Raw genomic sequence first — 23,116 nt, 5'->3', positions numbered from 1 at the left:
CGTTACTTTGTAGATTTTGATTACAAAACATACATTAACCACTTGAGCCATATACTTCGGCTATTTGAAAATAGCCAATCTACAAGCCCACAACGCATTGTAAGCTTGTAGATCTGCTATTTTAAAAACATTTCTACACATTTTAAAAACTTGTGACATGGGACACACTGCGTAATGAGTACTTTTACTTTTGGTACTTTATAAATTTTGAATACCTGACTTTTACTTGTAACAGAGTATTTCTACATTGCAGTACCGATAATTTTACTTATTAATTTGAGTACTTCTTCCACCACTGAGTGTAATCAAAGGGTTGCATTAGGGTACTTTATTAACTATTCCAATTGTTATTGTGATGACATTTTTAGCACTTAATTTCAATTAACTAATGATAAAACTGCATTATATTTCAACAGTTACTTTCAAAGTTATATAAATATATTTTCTCTGCTGATTGAAACCAATTAGATAGGCCTGAGCGATCTTCAAGTTCATAATAATTCAACCACTTCTTGTCTGCCTCCCAGGAGGGCAAAGTACATTTAATGAAATTATTACCAGAAATGTATCAGAATACTTAACAAAATGCTTCAACTGGAAATACAGCATCTAGCCATATCTTTTGCACACACATAATACTGTTATTTGACATCTCATTTACAGTTTATGATTGGAGAATGTTTGTATTTTCCATTACAATGAGCTGTGAGTAAAGTACACACATTACATTTCATTTTGTGAGTGGAAAAGAAATCATTGTTCGATCATTGTTTTGGCATTTTGGGGGCGGGGGTTATATAGCATCACACAGTTAAATCCTCAGTTTTAATTTCTCCATCTGTACACTCTCAGAGTTAAATTAATACTTAGGTTTATACTGTGCACAGCACAAACAAACCCAGTTTTTCAGCATTCTGCCAGCACAAACTATTATGGAGTACCAAATGAATCTGCAGTGTGTGGAATGAACTTAAACAGCTGAATTGTTCAAGGTCATACAATCATTAACACTGACATGAAAGCAGGTAAGACATCTGACCGTAATCTGCCAACATACCTACGGTATAACAAAAATAAATAACATAGAATGACACCAACTAAATATATCACCCCCAGTATGCCAGACTACTGTATGTTTAAATAGCATGCTTACACAATAGAGTGGAATGCTTTCATTCATTGGCTAAACAGAAAGTGGGTTGTACCAATAGGAGTGCTTTGATATTTCGCCGAGTGCAGTTTGATGCAAATATATAGATAAAGAGAATAAATTTGCGCGAGGAAAATGAATAATGAATCCAACTCATAGCAAAACTGCATTCACATAATTCAAGAACTTCCAGTACCAAACAGGCAATGTTGTTCATGTCTTTATCTCACACTCAAATACACACACACACACACACACACACACACACACACGCGCACACACACAGATTTCTGAATGGTGTCTGTATCTTGGGTCCAGTGTTGAAATATCTGAAGGTGTTAGTCAGTGTTCATCTGGACAAGGGGCTCCTGTCAGGTAGCCATTGGTCCCATGAGTTTTGTTGGTCCCATTAGTGGCATTGCTGTGGTGCTTCTGATTGGCTGGAGAACTGTCATCCTCATCGGAGCTGGACTCTATGTCACTGCTGTCATCTTTAGACACCTAAAGACATTAAAGGGTGGTAAGAAAAAAGTCCCTAGTTAGGCAGCGTGCTTGCTGGGTTATATAGATAGTTCTTCCATCAGTTTACTACTTTCTTGCACTACTTTTTATCTAACACTTCTGGGGTAATTTTAAGGTCTACTCTGGCTTTTGTTTGCTTCATTCAGTGGCTTCAATCAATATTTAAATATTTAATATTCATTTGATCATACACGTCACATCCTATATAAGCCCCTTCAATTTCAAACTGCGTGTTAACGATGTTAGACTCATTGAAAACACACATCCCTGATTCTGGCGACTGATATTGTCCTTCTAATGCATGAGGGGACAGTCTTTTTTTCCAATTACCTTTTTATTAAATGTTTTCAATTCTAACAGACATTTGAAAAGCAAGTTCTTATGCTCAACTGATCAGCTAAGGGACGGACGGATGCGTAGGCAGGGTTCAGACGTATAGAATAAAATAAAATAACCCACACACCTTCACTTTCATAATAAGGACAACTTTTATCAAGGCAACGTTTCGGTCATAGACCTTCTTCAGGCATATTAACATTAGACATTTAAAATATTTAAATTAATTATTTACTGTACAGTGAGTGACATTGTTACAGTATATGACAAAGTATAAATTAGACGTATTACTCTGAGGCCATTCTTGAACTGAGGCATAGAGAGCACTCTTTGCAGGGAAAAGAACACAGTCGCTACTGGAGCATGAACTTAAGAGGTGGAACTAAAGCGTTCAGCTTTGGCACCCTTCCTCAAAATGTCATGTTAGATTGGTTCCCCCATTCATAGAAAAGGAGGATGAAAAACACTTCACCTCATTTTGTTTCATTTTCTGTTTATCATTGAATTGCTATTAACAGTGTTGTCAACATAAGGAACATGCTGCTGGGTTCTGAAGTATGGGAAACCATCTGCCAATTATTGTAAAGCAGAGGGCAGCCATTACAGCCGTTTTAATGAAACAGTCTATGAAAGCATCTAATCAAATCACAAATCACAATCAAATCACAGGTACAGGTCTCTCATGCTGAGAGACCTGTACAGTAATAGTTTTTGCAAGTAAATCAAATGACCAAAGAACTGAAACATTGCATTATGAAGCAGTAAAAGATGGTGATAATGAACAACATCCAAGTCAGGGGAAAAAAAAAGAAAAATGTTGCCATTTAATTTAGGGTTGATTGGCATTCAGGCCATAAAACGTATGCAAAAGAGGACATGCAAGTGAAATTAAATCTAACAGATCAAACCAGACATGCAGTGTACAGTTTGAAGGACAACTTACATGTAAAGGATTCCATTTTCCTGCCTTCAGGGTTGGCCAAATAGCAGAGAACATGGAAAAGGAAAAGTCAGAAATGCCAGCAAAAGACCCATGGCGGCACACATACAGTAATACTACAGTACAGACACTTTCATGGTAGATGGTAGTTAGAAGTTATTTTGAATAGTTTTGTTTCATATACTGTACTACACTTCTGAATTAAACAAGAGGCATCACCTGAAGAGATAATGATATCGAGTAATAAAAGGGTTTACGTTTTGTAAAGGAATCCTTCAGTATCATGGTTGACAGCCGTGCCTTACCTTTCCTTTTGAGATGGCTCGACACGCTGTCTTCACTATGAGGTAGGACCAGAAGGAGTGGAGTAACTGCAGCAGGATCAACAGTAGGTTGAACACCCACCAGGATGGGTAGGGCCCTACGATCTCCCAGCTCTCAAACAAAGTTGTGTTTAGAATCCTACAGTGGGACGAGAGGGGGAGGCAGGTACACATTACATTTGTTTTATAAGCAAAACTCAACTCAACTTTACTGTCACATCACAGGTTTACAGGTGTCTTACAAGCTCCATCATTGCAGTTTCAAAGTTGTAAAGACAGAAACAGAAACGCTGAATTAGCGTGGTTAAAATAGCAGTGGTAGTATGGTTAAAATAGCAGCAGATGTAATAACAACCATATAGTCATATGTACATAGAAATAATCCTGTGAGGTAGCCTGTGTCGTTAGGACAGCCTTGAGACAGGTGGTCTGCTTTAAGGTTCATAGCACTATTCTTGGGGCACCCTTGTATGTTGTGAGGTAAGACAGGTGAGCGGAGCTAAACAGAAGCCAAAGGGGGATAAAAAAGGCCCGAACAGGCCTCTGTTTCTGCTCTGTTTACCTACAGTAATGCAACACCACAAACCCTATACTTAAATTAAATTTCCGAAGTTGACCGCATACCCAATTCCCATGGGATACACTAAATATCTTTGCCGATATATTTGAAAATAACCGATCTACACGATCGGCTGTTTTCTGCGAATGTTCCCCCAAGAATAGGGATGCTAGGGTTCATGTGGTTAACACTGACCAACATGCTCCATAAATCCAGGAATAATAATCACTCAACAATAAAAGAATCATGTAATTTATTGCAACACTGTTGCATTTAGAATTATAATGCAGACAGTGTTAAATCAAATAATGATCATGGGTAATGGGATTGAATAAACAGAGAGATTATAAAGCTATGCATAATTTTACAAAACATGCAATCAGAATTTCAATGATCCAGGTTAAATTTATCCTTGGACCAATTATTGCATACTGTATGGCTGTCTGTGAATCATCTTGCAGTTACTGATGCCATGGCAACAGCCTTACAATAATGATAACCTTTCTTGCTGCTGTGGTGGAGGGCAGACTAAAATGTGCTACAGTATAATAATGTTACAGTGTGAGAACAAAAATATATATTTCACTTTATTTATCTCCAGGGGGGAATTTAAGCATTACAATAGCCATACAGTAGCTAAAGCCATAGTAGTCTACACATATTCCTTAAAATAACTATTTAAGTTTGGACTGCTATATGGGCTCAATTCAGTGCCAATATTATGTTGTACTTGTAAAAAGATTTTGTATTTGTAAACAAATTTTGTATTTGTAAAAAAAATATTTGTATTCGTAAAAATAATTTGTACTCGTAAAAAAAAGATTTGTATTCGTAAATAAAAGATTTGTATTCGTAAACAAAATATTTGTATTCGTAAAAATAATTTGTACTCGTAAAAAAAATATTTGTATTCGTAAATAAAAGATTTGTATTCGTAAAAAAAATATTTGTATTCGTAAAAAAAAGTTTTGTATTTGTAAGCAAAATATTTTTATTCGTAAGATAAAAATGTGTCCATAAAAAAAATATTTTAAACTTTTTTGCTATATATATTTTTTTGTGTGTTTGTAACATGTGTTAAACATGTTGTAATTGTATAATTATATTTACAATGAACATTGTGACCAGAAAAAAGCAACAGTTTGCTCGCTCGAAGATCTGTTTGCTCTCTCTCAGATCTGTTTGCTCTCTCTCAGATCTGTATTTTTGGCACTCTGCACTTCCGGGTATGAGCCAATCACGTGAGGCCTTTTCCACTACCCAATCATAAAGCTCCATAGGTCTCCATGGCAACATGGCAAACAGGGTTGCCATGTTGCAACCCCAAGAGTTTTAGCTGCAACATAATTCAATTGCTCAGGAAATAAACAACGGATTACAATAATATAACATTCCCTATAATCAGTAACATGTAGGTGATACCTATGTCTATCAAATATGGTTTTATTGAAAGGCAATCAAAGGCTAGATCGAGTTTAGAAAGCAAACAGGTAATGTCAGGGCGCCTCAGTGCGGCTGCAGAGTTTGATTGAGTGTGAGACTAGGACACTCATTATCCCACATGCCATATGTCAAAATGACCGGCTTCACCGGGAATCGTGCGCGTGTATTTTGCTAAGAGATAGGTTACATAGTTTAATTGATATTAATGTATTAGTGCATTAAATTTCCCCATCCACTTTAAAGGGAAAATGAAAAAACTCGATTTCAAGTATTTTTTTCTCAGAAACTGTAAGGGCTAGAGTTACAAGACTTGGAGGGGAGGTTCATAATTTAGTCAGAAATTATCCAAAAACAAAATTACACCAGTCGGCCTCATGGTGGCGCTATAAAAGCCCCCTTTACGTTTTGGCCTTTAACTTTTGAACCGTAGGTCGTAAAATAAAAATATTTTTTCCCTAGATTCCTTGGGTCATGACGCAGCTCCCCATATAGGCCACGCCCATTTGCGTCAGTATAGATTTTCCGCCATTTTTTTTTCTTCTTCAAAACACACTTTTAGCTCCTCCTCCCACATATTTTGTCCGTAATGTCCGGGCGCCTCAGTGCGGCTGCAGAGTGAGACTAGAATAATAGAGAGCACATGTTCATCAGCTTGTAATTTTCAATGCAGAACATTTATTATTACCATTTAAGAGTGCAAGAGTGATGCTTTATTATTTTATTGTTATTATTATTATTAGATACTGTATATATGTGTGTTGGAGGGAATCACATCCTGCCAAAAACTAGACTACAGCGCTGGCATATACATATGGCCTACATATTTTTCTACACTTCTAATAGCCTACATGACTCATATATGCTATTTAATGGTAATAGAAGAAATATGTATTAATTCACATTTATGTATTTGACACAGGCCACATCAAATACGCATTTAGCCCTGTGTGTCTCATATATGTAGGCATATTTCTTCTATTACCATTAAATAGCATATATGAGTCATGTAGGCTATTAGAAGTGTAGAGAAATTATCATTATTATTATATTAATACACAACAAAAGCCAGGTAGAATCCTCCCAGGAACTGTCAAATATCTCCTAAACAATCTTTTAATAGATTTAATTAACAATAAATATCAATTAAATAATACAAGTTTTTGAATTATAAAATAAAAAATAGTTATTAGTCCAAATTAAGTCACAGGCTTTTACATTTTTTGTAGGCCCCTCCCACTAATTGTGCAAGCCAATTACATTGTCACATGTCATCAGAGATCATGTGTAGCTTAAATGGAGTGGATTGGTCCAAAAAGAATCATGTTTTTGCATCAAACGGTTACATTTTGTGCATTTGTGGCGCCCCCTATGGATCAAAGTGGGAATGCTTTTAGGGATTCGTTGAGTAAACTACCCTTGACATGTGATTCAAATTTGGGATTGACCGGACGTTTCGTTCGTGAGTTTTGGCCTTTTTTGTAAAAATCCCTCCCGCTAATTTTCATGAAATTCCGTTTGGAGGTGTTTATTGTATGGGTCCAGAGATCATGTGCACCGATTTCTGTGAAATTTGGACAAAATATGTGGGAGGAGGAGCTAAAAGTGTGTTTTGAAGAAAATTCAAAATGGCGGAAAATCTATCCTGACGCAAATGGGCGTGGCCTATACGGGGAGTTGTGTCATGACCCAAGGAATCTAGGGAAAAAAATATTTTTATTTTACGACCTACGGTTCAAAAGTTAAAGGCCAAAACGTAAAGGGGGCTTTTATAGCGCCACCATGAGGCCGACTGGTGTACTTTTGTTTTTGGATAATTTCGGACTAAATTATGAACCTCCCCTCCAAGCCTTGTAACTCTAGCCCTTACAGTTTCTGAGAAAAAAATACTTGAAATCGAGTTTTCCCATTAAAGTGGATGGGGAAATTTAATGCACTAATAAATTAATATCAATTAAACTATGTAACCAATCTCTTAGCAAAATACACACGCACGATTCCCGGTGAAGCCGGTCATTTTGACACATGGCATGTGGGATAATGAGTGTCCTAGTCTAACACTCAATCAAACTCTGCAGCCGCACTGAGGCGCCCTGACATTACCTGTTTGCTTTCTAAACTCGATCTAGCCTTTGATTACCTTTCAATAAAACCATATTTGATAGACATAGGTATCACCTACATGTTAGTGATTATAGGGAATGTTATATTATTGTAATCCGTTGTTTATTTCCTGAGCAATGGAATTATGTTGCAGCTAAAACTCTTGGGGTTGCAACATGGCAACCCCGTTTGCCATGTTGCCATGGAGACCTATGGAGCTTTATGATTGGGTAGTGGAAAAGGCCTCACGTGATTGGCTCATACCCGGAAGTGCAGAGTGCCAAAAATACAGATCTGAGAGAGAGCAAACAGATCTGAGAGAGAGCAAACAGATCTTCCAGCGAGCAAACTGTTGTTTTTTTCTGGTCACAATGTTCATTGTAAATATAATTCTACAATTACAACATGTTTAACACATGTTACAAACACACAAAAAAATATATATAGAAAAAAAGTTTAAAATATTTTTTTTTATGGACACATTTTTATCTTACGGATAAAAATATTTTGCTTACAAATACAAAACCTTTTTTTACGAATACAAATATTTTTCTTACGAATACAAATATTTTATTTACGAATACAAATATTTTTTTTACGAGTACAAATTATTTTTACGAATACAAATATTTTTTTTACGAATACAAATATTTTTTTTACGAATACAAATATTTTTTTTACAAATACAAAATTTGTTTACAAATACAAAATCTTTTTACAAGTACAACATAATATTGGCACTGAATTGAGCCCATACTGCTACCATAGGTCAAAAGCCCATTCAAGTTTTCAGAGCCCTTCCTATAAAAGCTACTTTTATGTTAATGAATAAAACATTATTTTAACCAATCTATATGGTTAAAATAAGTATAATAGTACAATATAACTAGCGCATTTGCATTGGTTGGAGGTGGACTCCCTATATTCCATTGAGAAATTTAGACCCTGGTGTTGGGTAGGACACCTACTGGTCTGGTTGACAATGTCAACAAAGTTATAGGTAGCAGATGGCGCACCAGACATTGGACACTATCTGTGCCACCGTCTTTATTGTAGTTTGGACATCGTTACAATTACCTCTCTGCGTCTGGAGAGGGAGACAACGGGCATAATAAGCTTTAATGACCTTGTCCTTTAGTCTAGTGGTCTCGGAAGAAGCATTTCTGTGTAGTGGTATCTCAAGGTAAGATGGTCAATAGCAGTGGCCTTATTGCAGCACTGCATCATGTCTCCTTTCCCTTCTTAAAGAGATGATGACAGTGCTGCTGAAAGTGTGACAGGACAGAGAGGTATATGCTCAGAGAGGTATGTGCTCAAGTACTAAGACTGAGTTGCAGCTACTTTGCTCAAAGCTACTGCACTTGAAGACCATCAAATGAGGTCCATTAATTTCTCTTTTCAAAATGTTAAAGCATGAGCAACAAAAACTAAACCTGACTTACTCTATTCTGTGGTGTAGCAATTTAAAAGATGCATGATTTTACCATGATTTTTACAATATAATAATAATGTGTAATGACAAAGGGATCGTTTAAGGAGGTTTCTTGGATCTTTCAACCACCAGGCTCAAATACAATTAAATAATAAATCAATAAAACAATAATGATTTTCTTTTCATCTGCTCTTCCCTTTATTGCTGAGAATAAAGCTGCTGTATCCATAGTAACTATTACTTAGCAACAAAATTCATAGAGATCTGTATGAAATGAACAAGTATAACTACAGTACTGAGCTCTGATTGGATCTGGCATGCATTTTCAGAGAGGGATTACTGAAATCTGCAAAGAAATATACAAATGTCCTGTACAGAACATAGTTGTCATAATAACACAAAATATGCAAGTGACAAAGACAAATTTCAACCTAAGAAGCTGACTGTTACAATCAGATTGATACAACTAGGCTACATTGACAAGTGAATGAGACTTACCAGACAGGATAAACTCCCAACCTGGAACTTATGAATAGAATTGCGAACATTGCAAACAAGAGGTTGCAGAGTGTCTGGCACTTAGCATAATTGGCCATCTTTGCAGCCTGACAAAAGATAAAATAGATAGAAAGTCACTTGCTTGACAATTAATTCAAAGTTGCATTTGCTTGACATACAAAACAGCACAGTTTTAGTTTTTACTCGTGTATGTGTATGGTGTTTGTTGATGTGGTTGTGTCTTCTCTATGTTAAACGTTGAGAAATGAATAAAGATTAATCACATTATATTTCAACTAATATAAAGGAAATCCCTGTGATATAGGGCAGTGGTTATCAACCTTTTCAGTCCGTGACCTCCCAAAATAATCATATTTGAACTGGGGACCCTCACCACTTTGAATTGTAGGAGTTGAGGTATTACATTTAGTTTGACTTGGTTCCACAGATAAATATTGTGAAAATAGCTGATCTACAAGCTCACAATGCTTCGCAATGCAAGGTGTTGTGAGCTTGTAGATTAGCTTCTTTTTTTTTGCCTCTTTCTTATATTATTTGACAATTTGGCCAATGTGTGACCAGCTTTTATAGTATAGTTTGTTGATTACTTTTGATGCAGTAATGTTTTTTTTAAGGTATCGGGTATTAAAAGTCCTCAAATTGTCACTTTACTGTCATCTGGGGAACCCCCCAAAATCATGTGGGGACCCGACTGGGGGTCCCGACCCACAGGTTGAGAACCACTAAATACAGGGGACATTTGGGGCAAGGTATGGTACACAGCCCTCTCAACCGCCTGCCCACCAGTCCCACCCACCAAACAATCTTTGCAACCACTCATTCCTTCCATCCTCACCTCCATCAGCACATCGGCAGCATCGTGGAGACACATGACCAGTGTTCCCACCCGCGCCATGTTGTTCACATAGGAAAACGTGATGAGGGATATGGTTGCCAGGTGGTGCAGGAACATGATCAGGAAGTCCTGTAGACACAGTTGCCACAGTAATGTCAAACACACACACACACAACTACAGAGAATAGTTTCAGAAGCTACCTCACTGTAAAGCCCAATTACCATTTTATTTTTTGCACGACAGTGTCACCCGCAACAACAACAACAAAATAAAATCACTGATTTTCCTTATTTTGTATTTGGAAATCAGTTATTTCCAGTGAGCAATACCAACACGTAAAGAAGTTGGATTATACCCAGAACATACAGTGACAGATATGTGTGACAGGTGAAAGTCTGATTACAAGGTGGAGGACACAAGCACTGCTGTGCTTACGTGATGTTGATAGTGACAATAAGAGCCTCTGTGCATTTGTAGCAATGCATATCAAAGTAATAAAAATACATAGTAACAGCAAATGACAAGATGTCAAAGCTCCCACTATTAGAACACTATCACAAGGAACATGTGAATAATATACTGAACTATAATAGCGGTGCAACAGTTAATTGAACTAATCTATTTAATCGATTATAAAAAATAATCGATTTTCAAATATACCAAAAATAGCGGATCTACATGCTCACAACTCATCACCATGTGACACCTTGTGAGCTTGTAAATTGACTAATTTCTATATTTGTGCATGACACCATTGTATGACAAAGCATAAAAATAGGGCTTGAGTGGTTAATCAGTCTAATTGGTCAACAAGCTCACAACGCATCACGATGACACGCATTGAGCTTGTAAATCGGCTTTTTCCTATATTTGTGTACGACACCGTTGTATGACAAAGCATAAAATAAATGTTAAGAGGTTAATCAGTCTAATCGTTATTAAAAATATATAATTTATTTGTGTTGATTTCGATTTGTTATTAGATTAAAAAAAAACAATATATTAGATTTTTTTAAGTATCCAAAAAATGTACTTCTCGATTATTTCATTAATCAAAAAAGTATACTTTGGTAGAATAACCGCTAAGCTGCAGCCCTACTGAACTATAATTCAAAGGGAGCAAAAATACATCCCTCACGTGATATAGCTGCAATGAAGGTACTCGATGGAGAAAACAGAATCAACTCAATTCAACATGAGCTCAAAACGCAAGTCCTGTCTTAAGCCTGATTTAAGCTTTAGCATCAATGTGTTGTGTGACGTATCCTGCGGACAAAAATATATTATTTTTGTTGAGCGACACGTCGTTCAACACTTTGTCACTGAAGCATAAATCGGGCTCAAGTCTGAGGAACTCTGTTCAGGCCAGCTCTAGCTGAACGAGGCTGTGGATGGGTGACATGGAGGAGGAGCCTTCTTCTGGCACCCTGGATATTAAAATGTCTGACATGAGGACAGCAGCAGCAAGCAGCCAGAGCAGCAAGAGTACAAGGACAAGGTACTGTATGCGAAGGAAGAGCAATGCTGTGTAAAACATAAGAAGGAACGGAAGCGAGGCAGCAGTGTGCAGGGAGAACATACTGGAATTGTCAGGGGATGCAGGGGACCTCCTCAGTGTGGTAGATGTGCATGAAAAAACTGAAAAGGAGAAACAAAACACAGACAACATGCAGACAGTCAACAAAAAAAAAAAGATGACAGGATGAATGCATACAGAGCATGGCATCGAGACAAACAGTGCTTATGGGTGTGAGTGACTTGGCAAGGAGGCATGCAAAAACACACTGAAAACACCATGACCAGAGAGTATAACCATTCACCAAAGAAACAGAAATGGAAGTTAAAATGCGCTGAAGAGTGCTGAATGTTTGCATAGATGGACTCAGTGAAGCTTGAATCTAAGTTCCACCCCTCCAAATGCTAAGCTAAGCTCATCATGGAATCTCTGCAGATAACACCACAATCAGGTTTTTACTAGAGCCTGACCGATTTATCAGTTGTCCCATTTTAATCGGACGATATTGGCTATCACAGATACACAGGTACAATACATGTGTGACATGCTGTCCGTTGAAATTGATCCATTTGTGTGTTTATTATATAGTTATTTATAATTATTGCAATTTACTGTGTTTTTGTGTGTGTCTGCTGATGTGCGTGCAAATAAAGAAGCTATTCTGTAGCTATCTTCCCATGGATTATTTCTTATTACACAGACTGAGGATTAAGCAAGAATAAGTCACAAAACTAGGTCTCATGACAGTCAATTAGTATGGTTCCTCATAATTCTGCATGTGTTAAGAGAGAGATGATTGATTAGAAAGGTGGTAAACCCTGTGCTTGCGGCGTGATTCGTAATAAGCTTTTTGTGCAACATTGACATACAACAAAGTATAACATAGGGAAATAATTCATGAACAAATAGTAAAAGATGCAGTATGGAGATACAAGATTTCTGCCGGACAGCGACAATATGTGCTAATCAAGAGTGGCCTCTGATCTGATCTCTTGTAATTCTTACCTTCCTCCTGATGTCTGTGAATTGGGAGAAGAGTAGGGACAGGTAGAATGATAGCTCCAGAGTATAGTAATAATGGATGTCCACAGTCAGTGGCTAGACAAACACAGAAAGAAACAAAGTTGACTATTAAGCCCTATTTCAAAAATAGCCGATTTACAAGTTCAGAACTAAAAATAGCCGATCTACAAGCTCAGAACTTTGTAGAATGGATTCGGCACTGTGATTTTTTACATTTGATTTTTTTATTTCGTTTTTGTCTACAGTGAAAAAGCCCAAAATAGGGTGGTTAAAATAAATATTTGATAAGTACCGTGGAGAAATTACTAGATTAGTTGACAAGGCAAGACATTTAATGAAGTCATAATATTATTAAACACCCCCGTTGGGGGGTGTTAATTTAACATAATAAAAAATATTTTGTACACTCTCAAGAGTTAAATTAACATGATTTTCCATTTGAAGCTGATGGTCAATTATACAAAAAGCATTACCTGGTAAGGATAGTTGTACCAACACTCTTTTGTGTTCCATAGCCATGGAGTCTACAGAGAAAGCAATAAGAATCAATGCGATGGAAATAAGCTGTCACGCTTTTTTGTTTTATCCTTTTGACAGATATGTCTATAAAAATCTCTCACATGGTAAAGCCTAAACAAACCTGAAGGGTAAGCTTCAATGCACGCACCATCAATACAGTGTTAACACTATTCCCAAATGTACAATTAAAATTCTGCTAGTGGAATCGATCCCCAAGGCAGAAAGGTGCCATCCCATTAGTCTGAGAGCCCATTATTCCGAAGTACCGTTGGTCCAAAGGCACGCATTATAACTAAGCCCAACCCTAACCCCAAACTAACCTAAAATGTTTCCGACTATTGGAACTTCGGAATAATGGGTTGTTGGACCCGGCAGAACAATGGCTGGAGCTCAATATTTCCCCTTTATATAAAATCCAACACATTTATATCAATATGCCCAGACAAAACGGTTTGCTTTCCTTAATAGCTGAGATAGAATAAGGGTAAGGGTAGTCTCGCGTAGCCAGACAACTATTCCACAATCTCTGAATGCTATATTGGATTGGGAACTACAGTACACATCCCAAAAGCCGAGAACGGACGCTGTCATCTGTTAACAATATATTTTAAAATATCTTAACTTAACTTTTTTTTTTAAACTTATATTTCTGCTAAGCAGCAAGCTATATAGGCTTCTATTATTTTGATTTATGTCAGGACAAATTTGCGCGATTGTAAAGACGAAACGGAAGCGGGCAGAAGGTGTCACACCCGCTTTATCCCTGGATCATTTTCAGAGCTTCCGTTGCTCCAGACTGTATGACGGAAGCATTTGAAAATTGTGGGAGGCAACAGTCTGGCTCGCGAGACTAGGGTAAGGGTTCATGCATTGCACATTTATTATGTTACCAAATAATGTTCATAACATGCTCAACTTCCCGACAAACCCTGGCTCACAATGGGTCAGGAACTAAAAGAATTGACGATGGCCATAAAAAGAAAAAAAAGTGCACCATAATCAAACGATGAGACAGGACTGTGACTTAGGGAAGACAATTGTGTTTGAATCTCCTGCACTCCTCTCTAGACCTGCTGCTATTAATAAAAACCCCAGGAGACTTGGCCCTGCGGCAGGGATTGCCAGAGAATGAACTCATTTTACAAAGTGCTTCGTCATGCAACTTGTTTCAGTGAAGATATTTTTTTCCCCACTGTGCCATCTCACCTATTGCTCCCTTGATTGTGATTACTTTAATCAATCTCAGCCAAAATAGTTTCACTGTTCATTTACTCGAGGCACTGCACGGCCAGTAGGCACAGTGCATTACACAACATCAGTGTAGAGAAGCATAAATAAGATGAACCGTAACCAAAGAACAATAAGAATCCAAAGTGACAATCTTTTCCCTTCATTGACCAAGCTGACATTAACAACATACGCTGGCTGAGACTGAGGCTCCACAGTTGCCTCATACATTTGTTCAGTGACAGTAATATCTTAAAAATGGATAATGTGCTAAGAGCAACGGATCCATTATTTATATTTAACATTTCTCCCTGGTTGGAGTATGTGAAAGAGATATATTATTTATCAGCTTTTCTTCCTTGCCCTGTCACATCCACTACTACTTCAAGTAGTCGCACAACGTCCCATTCCAAACTTTCTTTGTGATTGTCTCATATGAGTCAAAACACAAAAATGCTGTATCATATTTTTGTTGGCCAGTTACATCTAGAGCCCGACCGATATTGGAATTTTGGGGCTGGTGCAGATACTGATAATAGGGAGTAAAGAATTCTGATATCGATATATGCCATGCTTATAAATAAGAATTAATTCTTATGTGAGCAGCATAAATAGAGGTTAAAGTAAATAAATATTGAACTTATCAATATCTTTCCACAGCTGTGGTAATAGTAATGATAAGGATTACTACTTTCGTAATGGAGTAATGGATTCAGCTCATTGACTTGCATTAGTCGCTGCCAATAAATGCTCAACGGAGGAAGCAAAAACATACCTTTTTAAGGAAACGTACACCATAGGTAAAGATGTATAAATAGAATGTAAATCTCCACCTGTAAGAATGAAAAGGCACAACGTGAGTGCAGGTTAGGTTTAACTTAGTTAGTCACATCTACTATAGTAGAGAACAAAGAATGCTGTCTGCAATGCATCCCAAATATGCAAGCCAAAAATATTACATATTACAAACGTGTGTGTGTGTGTGTGTGTGTGTGTGTGTGTGTGTGTGTGTGTGTGTGTGTGTGTGTGTGTGTGTGTGTGTGTGTACACACACATATATATATATATTTTTTATACACAATTCAGGAAATGCTGCCAAAGTTTGACCCCAAGAAAGACCACACTGCAAAATCCGGAGTGATATGAGGTACTCATATATCCCGCCATTCCTGCATTCCTTGGTGAGTCACTGAGACCAGGACACCACTGACTTCATAGCGGCATGGCACAGAGTTAATCAGGACACACTCGCTCTCTCCCAGACCCAGTCCTGATCTCTGCTCTGTACTTTACGTAACCCTATACTATAACCCCAAGGCTGCACATTGATTGGTCAGGAAAGGTCTCCTGTGATCATGTCTGCGCTGGGTTTACAAGCAGAGACGTAGCTGCCTGAGCTGACAGTTGAGAGATCAAAGCATGCACAGAAACCCAGAGATGAAGAACAAAGTAAAGCTAGCATGCTACGACATGGATGCTAACATTCTCTGATCAGCATATCATGTGATTGTGAGAGACCATGGGGTTTTGCATACTTTAAAAAGGTGTGCTGCGGATATTTCCAGCTGCCCAAAAACACAAAACATCACTCTGGCATCTTTCTATAGCACTAGATAGACAGATTAGGGTAACTCTTAACTGAGAAAACTTAAACAAAAATGTATAACTTTCTGAAGGGACTTGCTGAGGTAGTCATTTTCATGGATGACTGTTCAAGAGTCCATCGTTCCATTTTTTATGTGCATGACAGAAATCTTCAGCACATAAAATATGGCATGTGAAATTGCTGCCATTATCAACACTCTGTGCTTGATTAGTAGTAGAGTTAAACCAAATACTGGACTGGTCTACCTGGCGTTAGACTGTTGCATGGCAACTGGATCTTCAAAAACCACAAGAGCCTGTTTCTAGTGATGCTGAATCACATCCATGTACATTTACGATGACTCACAACTACTTTCTCTGAATAGAATTTAGATGGTGGCTAAATTCTTACCATATCTGTTATATTATTTTCCTCAATACAATGCTGGTATTTATAGACTGTGGGCAAACCTACAATTCTAGTAGTGGTAATTGGGGTGAAAATGGCCAAGGCACATGTAACCAAATGTTAGCATTGCTGTACGTATATTTGTGACACAGCAGATTTGGTCACATTTTCAGAAAACCCATAATAAATTAATGAAAATAAAAGAAACTTTGTGATTCGAGTCAAAACTGCCATGACATACATGTTCTTTACAAATGTATGTAAAGTTTTGATCACAACTGTATGTTCTATGAGCCACAGTTAAAGAAACATGACCATATTTTGCCTCATTGCACAGTCATGAAACACTTATGTAAGATGACTGGAGAGTGCATTTAAATAAGATCCACTGTGTGCAGTTCATCTATACACAAGGATTCTGAATGTAACTCAGAGCTCAGTTTCAATAATGACGCGGCTGGCTTTGTTTATGAATGTGGTCTGCACGCGTTCTGAATCATGCACCTGCAGGCCATGCTTGTTGATTCTGTTCAACTTTGTCACCTATCCAAATAAGCAGACGATACACAAATTACTCATTGCACTGAAATAATTTATCCAACAATATAAGTTAGGGCTGGGCGATATGACTTCAAATCAATATCAAAACTATTTCAAACCTGTGCCTCGATTATGATTAATGAACGTTTATTAAAAAATAAATTGCAGGCTAATCAATTTAGTTGATCATAAAAAAATCTATTAGAATAGAATTTAGTCATGTTCTTTAGTCAGCCCACTGAGCCCAGCCCCAATACAAATCACACTCTAGCTACTGAGAATTACATTGGGAAAATGGGTAGATAAAATCTCAATGAACAACCTTTGTTGTAAGTCTTGCTTGCAAGGCTACAAGAGGAGATTTACACTTCAAATAACAATCGCGGCCCCCCTCTTGCCTTGTTTACATATCACTTTGAATAAATAACCCTTATGAAGAAAAAAAAACATCCAAATGAGTTGCCAGTAGATTAAACCAGGTGTTATGCTGGAGTTCTGTCATTATCCATCGCAGAGCATTAGCCAAGTGTTCATCCATACATCAACACATGGCCTTAATGATGGCTATGAAAGATTGAGAAGGCCAGCCATGCAGGCTACATTTCTTCCTCCAGTCCAGCCCCTTGCTCTCATCTGCCGACAAACTCTGGAACACTGGCAAACATACATGACTGCTCAGCCATTACATTTATGCATTTTAGTTCACTGTAAATAGTACTGAAATCAAGTATAGTGTAGCTATTACCTGCCCTTGAATGGGGGAAACCTCACAACCTCACAATGTTAATGCAAGCAAGGCTATTTAAGAACCCTGGTTACATTTTAATTGTGCCATCTGGATACTTTTTACGTATGAACGAGGGGGTCACTCATACCTTGTACACTCGGCCATTGCTGGTGTGAATTCAACTTAAGAGTTTAAAAGCCCCGCTAGTGGCCTCTAGAGGCTGTGCAGCTCCTTATACCCAACCGGATCAAAGTGGTGAACCGACTGACTTGCCATCCTCTGAGTCCCATGCTCCCACTCTAGTGGAGCTGAATAATACTAAAAAAGGTAAATTCAAAGGTTCTGTGTGTGTCTGTGGGGGGGTTGTATATTGTATATTAATTGAAAGACTAACACATCCTATATAAACATTGACTTTGAATGGACTGTGAATGGTTGGTGGACGGTTATATAAACCTTGCCAGTGTCACTTATGATGTCACACCCTGATATCGCTGTGATATCACAAGGTCACGGATCAACTTCAAACTTAGCATGTGTATCGCAGAGAACCGATGGGAGTGCGATGCCCGGTGTGAAGTCGGTCAGATCAGTGGTTGTTCAAAGCCACCCATCTGACCGATATTCACATATTTGGGCACGCCAAATAGGCATATACTAATGACATCAGGGATCTCCATATATGGGCATAAAAGAGACAGATACAGAGAAGCCCATATACAGTACGGGCATAAAAGTTTCACATGTAGACTAATCTCTCAAGAACAGATTCTGCTCTGCGTTTGAATCTGTCGGGGGGGTTCGTCATATCGCGTACGCACTGGCCTACAAGTGGGCGTGCCTTCAGATCAGGAAGCAGGCCGCGCTTTACCCAATCAAATGTAGTGGACACAGACAGACGGGTACTCTAATCGGGCAGGCCATGCATTCCCAACTTGTGTAAATCAGGACTCACAGAGCAAATGACTGCCTGTTTTCTTGCCCTGTCTAAGGAATATTTTGGAGAGAAAGAGATATTTCAAAAGCTCAAATAAAACTAGATACTGCAAGATCTGCAAGGTCTCCTCACTGGCTATTAAATACTCAATGATTGACTTATCATTTGTTTGGCACCACATGGTTTGGCCACCACATGGTTTGGCACCACTTTATATTTCAGACCTCCTCTGCCTCCATGCCACGACCAGGCCTCTAAGATGCTCTTCCCCTTCTATCGGCACTTTTAAATCTCGTATTAAAACTTTTCTTTTTTCCACAGCTCCAGTCCACAAAAGATGTGCCGTTTTTATTTTGGATACTTATTTTATGCAGCTTATTTTAGTCAATCTTATTTCGTACATCACTTTGGTCAGAATGTGCTGTTTGCAAGTGCTGTATAAATAAATAGAATTTGAAAAGAAAACGGTTACAAAACACAATGCGAGAGGCTTTGCCATTTCAATACTTCAGCTGGCTGCCACTCTTTGTTTACATTATGAAAAGAATAGACAGCAGATCAGCCATCCTGAAGTCTGTGAAACAAAGTACCCTATCAAAAACAGCAATATATGACAGGCTAATTAGAATAGGATTACTTCTGCAAGGTCTGGGCTGGATCTGACAGGGGAATTTGCATTGTAAGCAACAGAGACACACCATAGCCAAAGATACCATTTTAAAAGTCGAATCTAGCATGCAGCCACTCATATTGCATGCAGATAACAGCTGTGGTGGTGATATTGTTGCAGTAAAAGAACGAATGCAAACTGAAACGTGTTCAGAGAGCCCACACAAATTGTAATGAACTTATGCAACACTGTAATGTTGTCTCTGCAAAAGAGTTTTGTCTCTGAGATCCCAAAGCTGTACTAAGAACCCAGTCAGTGTTTTAAGCAACCAACATTGTGCTGCTGAGTGAACAGCAGCCTCAGGGGCCTCACAGACTGTGTGGCCGCGTTTCCAACTGCCAGCTTGGCTCTACTGGTGTCAGACATGACTCTGCTCTGACAGTCACACTCGCTTGTTGGCCTCCTCTCTCACGCCACGCCACTAAATAACCACAATCTTGCCGATGGGACGCAATCTACTGCAGATCAGCCAGGCCTTTTGGCCAGTGGGTTAAGGTTTGGTAGGCTCTCTCTCAGCGATGCACTTTCAACATTAAGTGTACACATTCTACATACCCTTGGGATATTGCAGTGTGGGTATTTAACTATTGCTTTGTCGTAGTGCTGGAATTCACATTACTGTAATGGTCACATTACTGTTATGGTCAAACCAGACACAATGACACAGAGTCTGTACTTATTTATAGGTCAGCTAATTTAATCTATTAATAGCTTTAAAATACATTGTATGTCTGTGGTAACCAGTGTTTTACACTGTGGTGTGGTGTTTTTAGATCATGCTTCTTACATGCTTTCGCAGAAACGGGCTAGAGTGCTGGGCTTCTCCTGGTTGCGGCGCTGTCTGAACCAACGCTGGATAGTACGCACATCCCAGTCGAGCTGCTTGGACAGGCCTTCCAGACGCTTCTCATCTGGGTGCTGATAGCACAAGATAAAATACATTTTTGGTCAAACCTAGTAGTCATGGTGGTGCTAATAAAATTATATGGGACAGAATTGTTGTGAAGTTTATAGAAAACAAAGGACGCCACCTTGGTGATAGCAGTGAAAACTTTCTCTAAGATAGCATTCGGTTGGGCTTTCTGTGGGCCACTGGCTTGGATCTTCAGGCCCATAGCGCAGGGTCTCGCAATAAACCTGTAAGCAAATATGCATGAATTCTAGATTAATATAGAAAACCTGCACAATACTGTAAACCATAATAGAAGATGGGGAGAGAGTAATTCAGTCAAGAGTCAGTGATTACAAACCACAATTTTACATCATCTACAATCAAATCCCATTTGCCACTGAATCCTGCTGTCATGGGTTGTCATCTAACGGTAGGCCAGACCAGTGGTTCTTAAAGTGGGGTCTGGGACCCCCATCTGTCCTCGGAGGGGTTGCAGGGGGTCCCCAGCAATATGAGAACAGTTGAACTCCTCGAGCCCTATTTCAAAACCTGTTTTGAATTGATGCGACACATTGTGAGCTTATAGATGTGCTATTTGGATTTTTTTTTTATTCTGTACTTTATTTTTTCAAATGGGGGTCCACACTAGCCTGGGACCAGACGAATCTGCCAGTGCAAACAAAAAAATTGCCCTGGCCACGCAAGGCTAGGTCCACACTGCCTAATACAGTAGTACTATGCAAAAGAAACCCAAAGTTCTGCTTGTGGTGAGGCAGACAGTAGGGAAAAAGTAGTTGTAGTAGTATGTTATCAATTTGGGGGTCCCTGACATGAAAATCGTCTGAGAAACACTGGGCTAGACTGTGTAAATAAAAGTGATTCATTCACAAACAAATTTTAAGTTTTTCTTTTTTAAATAAAGAGGTTTTAGTCTGTGTCTAAAACAGTCTACTATGTTGAACTCAAGTTTGTTTTTCTTTTTTAAACTACCAATAAGTTAATAAGTTAAATTATTTACTTGTTTATTAAACAATGTTAGGCTACTCAACTCATTCTACTAAAGCCTTGACTCATACACTATCGACCATGTATTGGTCATTCATTTATATATGATGAACATGTGTGAGTAAGGGGGGGTCAATAATAGCCTGTTCTGCTGCCAAAAACTGTTGACCCACATTTGCAGGACAGCCATAGACGCAGAGACAACCATTAGGGCTCTGGGATTATTGGACAAAGGGCCAGAGATAGAGGCAAGGTGTGCAATATACATCCTATGAGAATGATTTGTTTAGAGGAGTTTACCAGTAGCCTATACTGACATTTGTATGGCATGCCAAATCCGAAGTCATCATGGTGTTGTTACACGTAGCTCTGAATTACTGTTATGTGTTGTACTGAGAAGACAATTGGAAGGTTGGGCAAGTAGCCTATTGCTTGAATCCTGCAACTTGCTACATGGTCGCAACGTTGTACTGTACAACGTTGCGACTTGTAATGTACACACTGACTATAAGAATAGCTATGCAATGATATAGGCCTGCAGAAAATAGGATGATCATCCTTGATCATTGTGGGGTGCCATTGTTTAGATAACTGACAGACAAATCAACACACAAGCTCAGTGGTCAATGAGAAAATATCCACTCACTGGATGATCAAATCGACCCAACAAAGACTCGCTATGTCTGACTGAAATAGTAAAGTCAGTAACTGAACAGCTAGACCCACCTTTCGAAAACCAGCCGTATCATAAAGATGCAGAAGGCTAAAGGACACGCCAGATAAAGATCCTCGGCTTGCGGGAATGTTGCCTCATCTGTGTTTTTTAAATCAGCCCATGTTACATTATGAGGGAGCCAAAATCTCTCATTCCAAAACCACGCCAAAATACCGGCCATCTCTTTGAAGCAGACACTTTGACTGGATAGAATAAGGGTATCAATAGCCCAATGCGTTGTAATGTTCTTTCACCGGCGATCTATGCAGGTTTTGGTGATGAAATCTGTGCTATATCGCTGTCCGTCTATTTCCCCTTTGCTAGCCCAGTGTAGGGAAGTAGACTCAATCTGCTCCTCCGCAAGTGATTGGTGCATTGAAATGTCACGCATGATGCGGCCACCAGCAGCCACCATAGGTTAAACCCACTGGATCACAGCACAATCAAGGTGAAATTGTTTTTGCTCAACCTGTCTTGAGGATTCACAAATGACGAATCTGAAAGGTTACACGAATCTAAAATAATCAGCCATATAAAACCATTAATAGGAAGGAATATAACTGTTCACTTGATTAATAATTATCATGTTTTATTGGACCCACACAAACAAACTCACCCCCTCCGCCCACAGCATTTCTATTATTTAAGTCGAGGCAATTAACGATTAATTAAAGACAATGAAATATGAAAGGTAGACACTAGGGAAACACTTTTGTTTCACATGGGCTTCTAGAATACCACATATTAGCAAACCACGCCATCTACTGGCCGTTTTCAGTTGCCACGGTGCAAGCCTTTGTGAATGACAAATAAAAAAAAAAGTTCTAGTACGAACACGTAATGACAAATCTAAAAAAGTATGGCATGCTAAAAGTTCTCGTCCGAACACAAATAAATAAATAGCCTATCCCTATCCTATGCACCGTCTGGTGGTGTGTGATACTTTAAGTCTAGATACAGGCAAGCAGTACAATTCCCAGCACTACTTCTAAAACAGCACAACAACACTCAGCTGAAAATGGGTCATTAATGTAGCACACATGAAGACATTCTTTCAATCAAACAAAGTTATTCGCAACAAGAGTAAAACTACTAGTTAATAAAACATTTGTTTCATGCAGCATGCTGGACATTTGAACTTCATGTCATGATGACCCCAGGTTCGCAATGTGTCTAGTCTCCGGCCCTCGCT

General features: G+C 38.5%; 1 protein-coding gene across 1 annotated transcript; it reads right to left on the bottom strand.

The window, feature by feature from the left end:
• Positions 1 to 523: 523 nt before the first annotated feature.
• On the bottom strand, positions 524 to 22,227 carry cers6 (ceramide synthase 6). The gene is made up of 11 exons (XM_080413013.1): positions 21,936 to 22,227; positions 20,344 to 20,449; positions 20,100 to 20,230; positions 15,221 to 15,278; positions 13,173 to 13,223; positions 12,682 to 12,774; positions 10,160 to 10,288; positions 9,304 to 9,410; positions 3,254 to 3,410; positions 2,952 to 2,975; positions 524 to 1,651 (listed from the first exon to the last, which is right to left on the bottom strand). The coding sequence occupies exons 1-11, from the start codon at positions 22,103 to 22,105 to the stop codon at positions 1,493 to 1,495; spliced, it is 1,185 nt and encodes a 394-aa protein (XP_080269139.1). The 5' UTR covers positions 22,106 to 22,227; the 3' UTR covers positions 524 to 1,492.
• Between the last annotated feature and the right edge of the window lie 889 nt (positions 22,228 to 23,116).

This window comes from Gymnoscopelus braueri, assembly GCF_963280865.1.
Source record: "Gymnoscopelus braueri genome assembly, chromosome: 18".
NCBI classification, from domain to species: domain Eukaryota; kingdom Metazoa; phylum Chordata; class Actinopteri; order Myctophiformes; family Myctophidae; genus Gymnoscopelus; species Gymnoscopelus braueri.
This window is presented reverse-complemented; position numbering and strand designations above follow the sequence as displayed.

Coding starts and splice junctions, on each gene's coding strand:
- cers6 (XM_080413013.1), bottom strand. CDS start 22,105: ATGGCCGGTATTTTGGCGTGGTTTTGGAATGAGAGATTTTGGCTCCCT. Junction 12,775..13,172: donor GGTACAACTATCCTTACCAG/GTAATGCTTTTT, acceptor GTGTTTGTCTAG/CCACTGACTGTGGACATCCA. Junction 2,976..3,253: donor GAGCCATCTCAAAAGGAAAG/GTAAGGCACGGC, acceptor CCAACCCTGAAG/GCAGGAAAATGGAATCCTTT.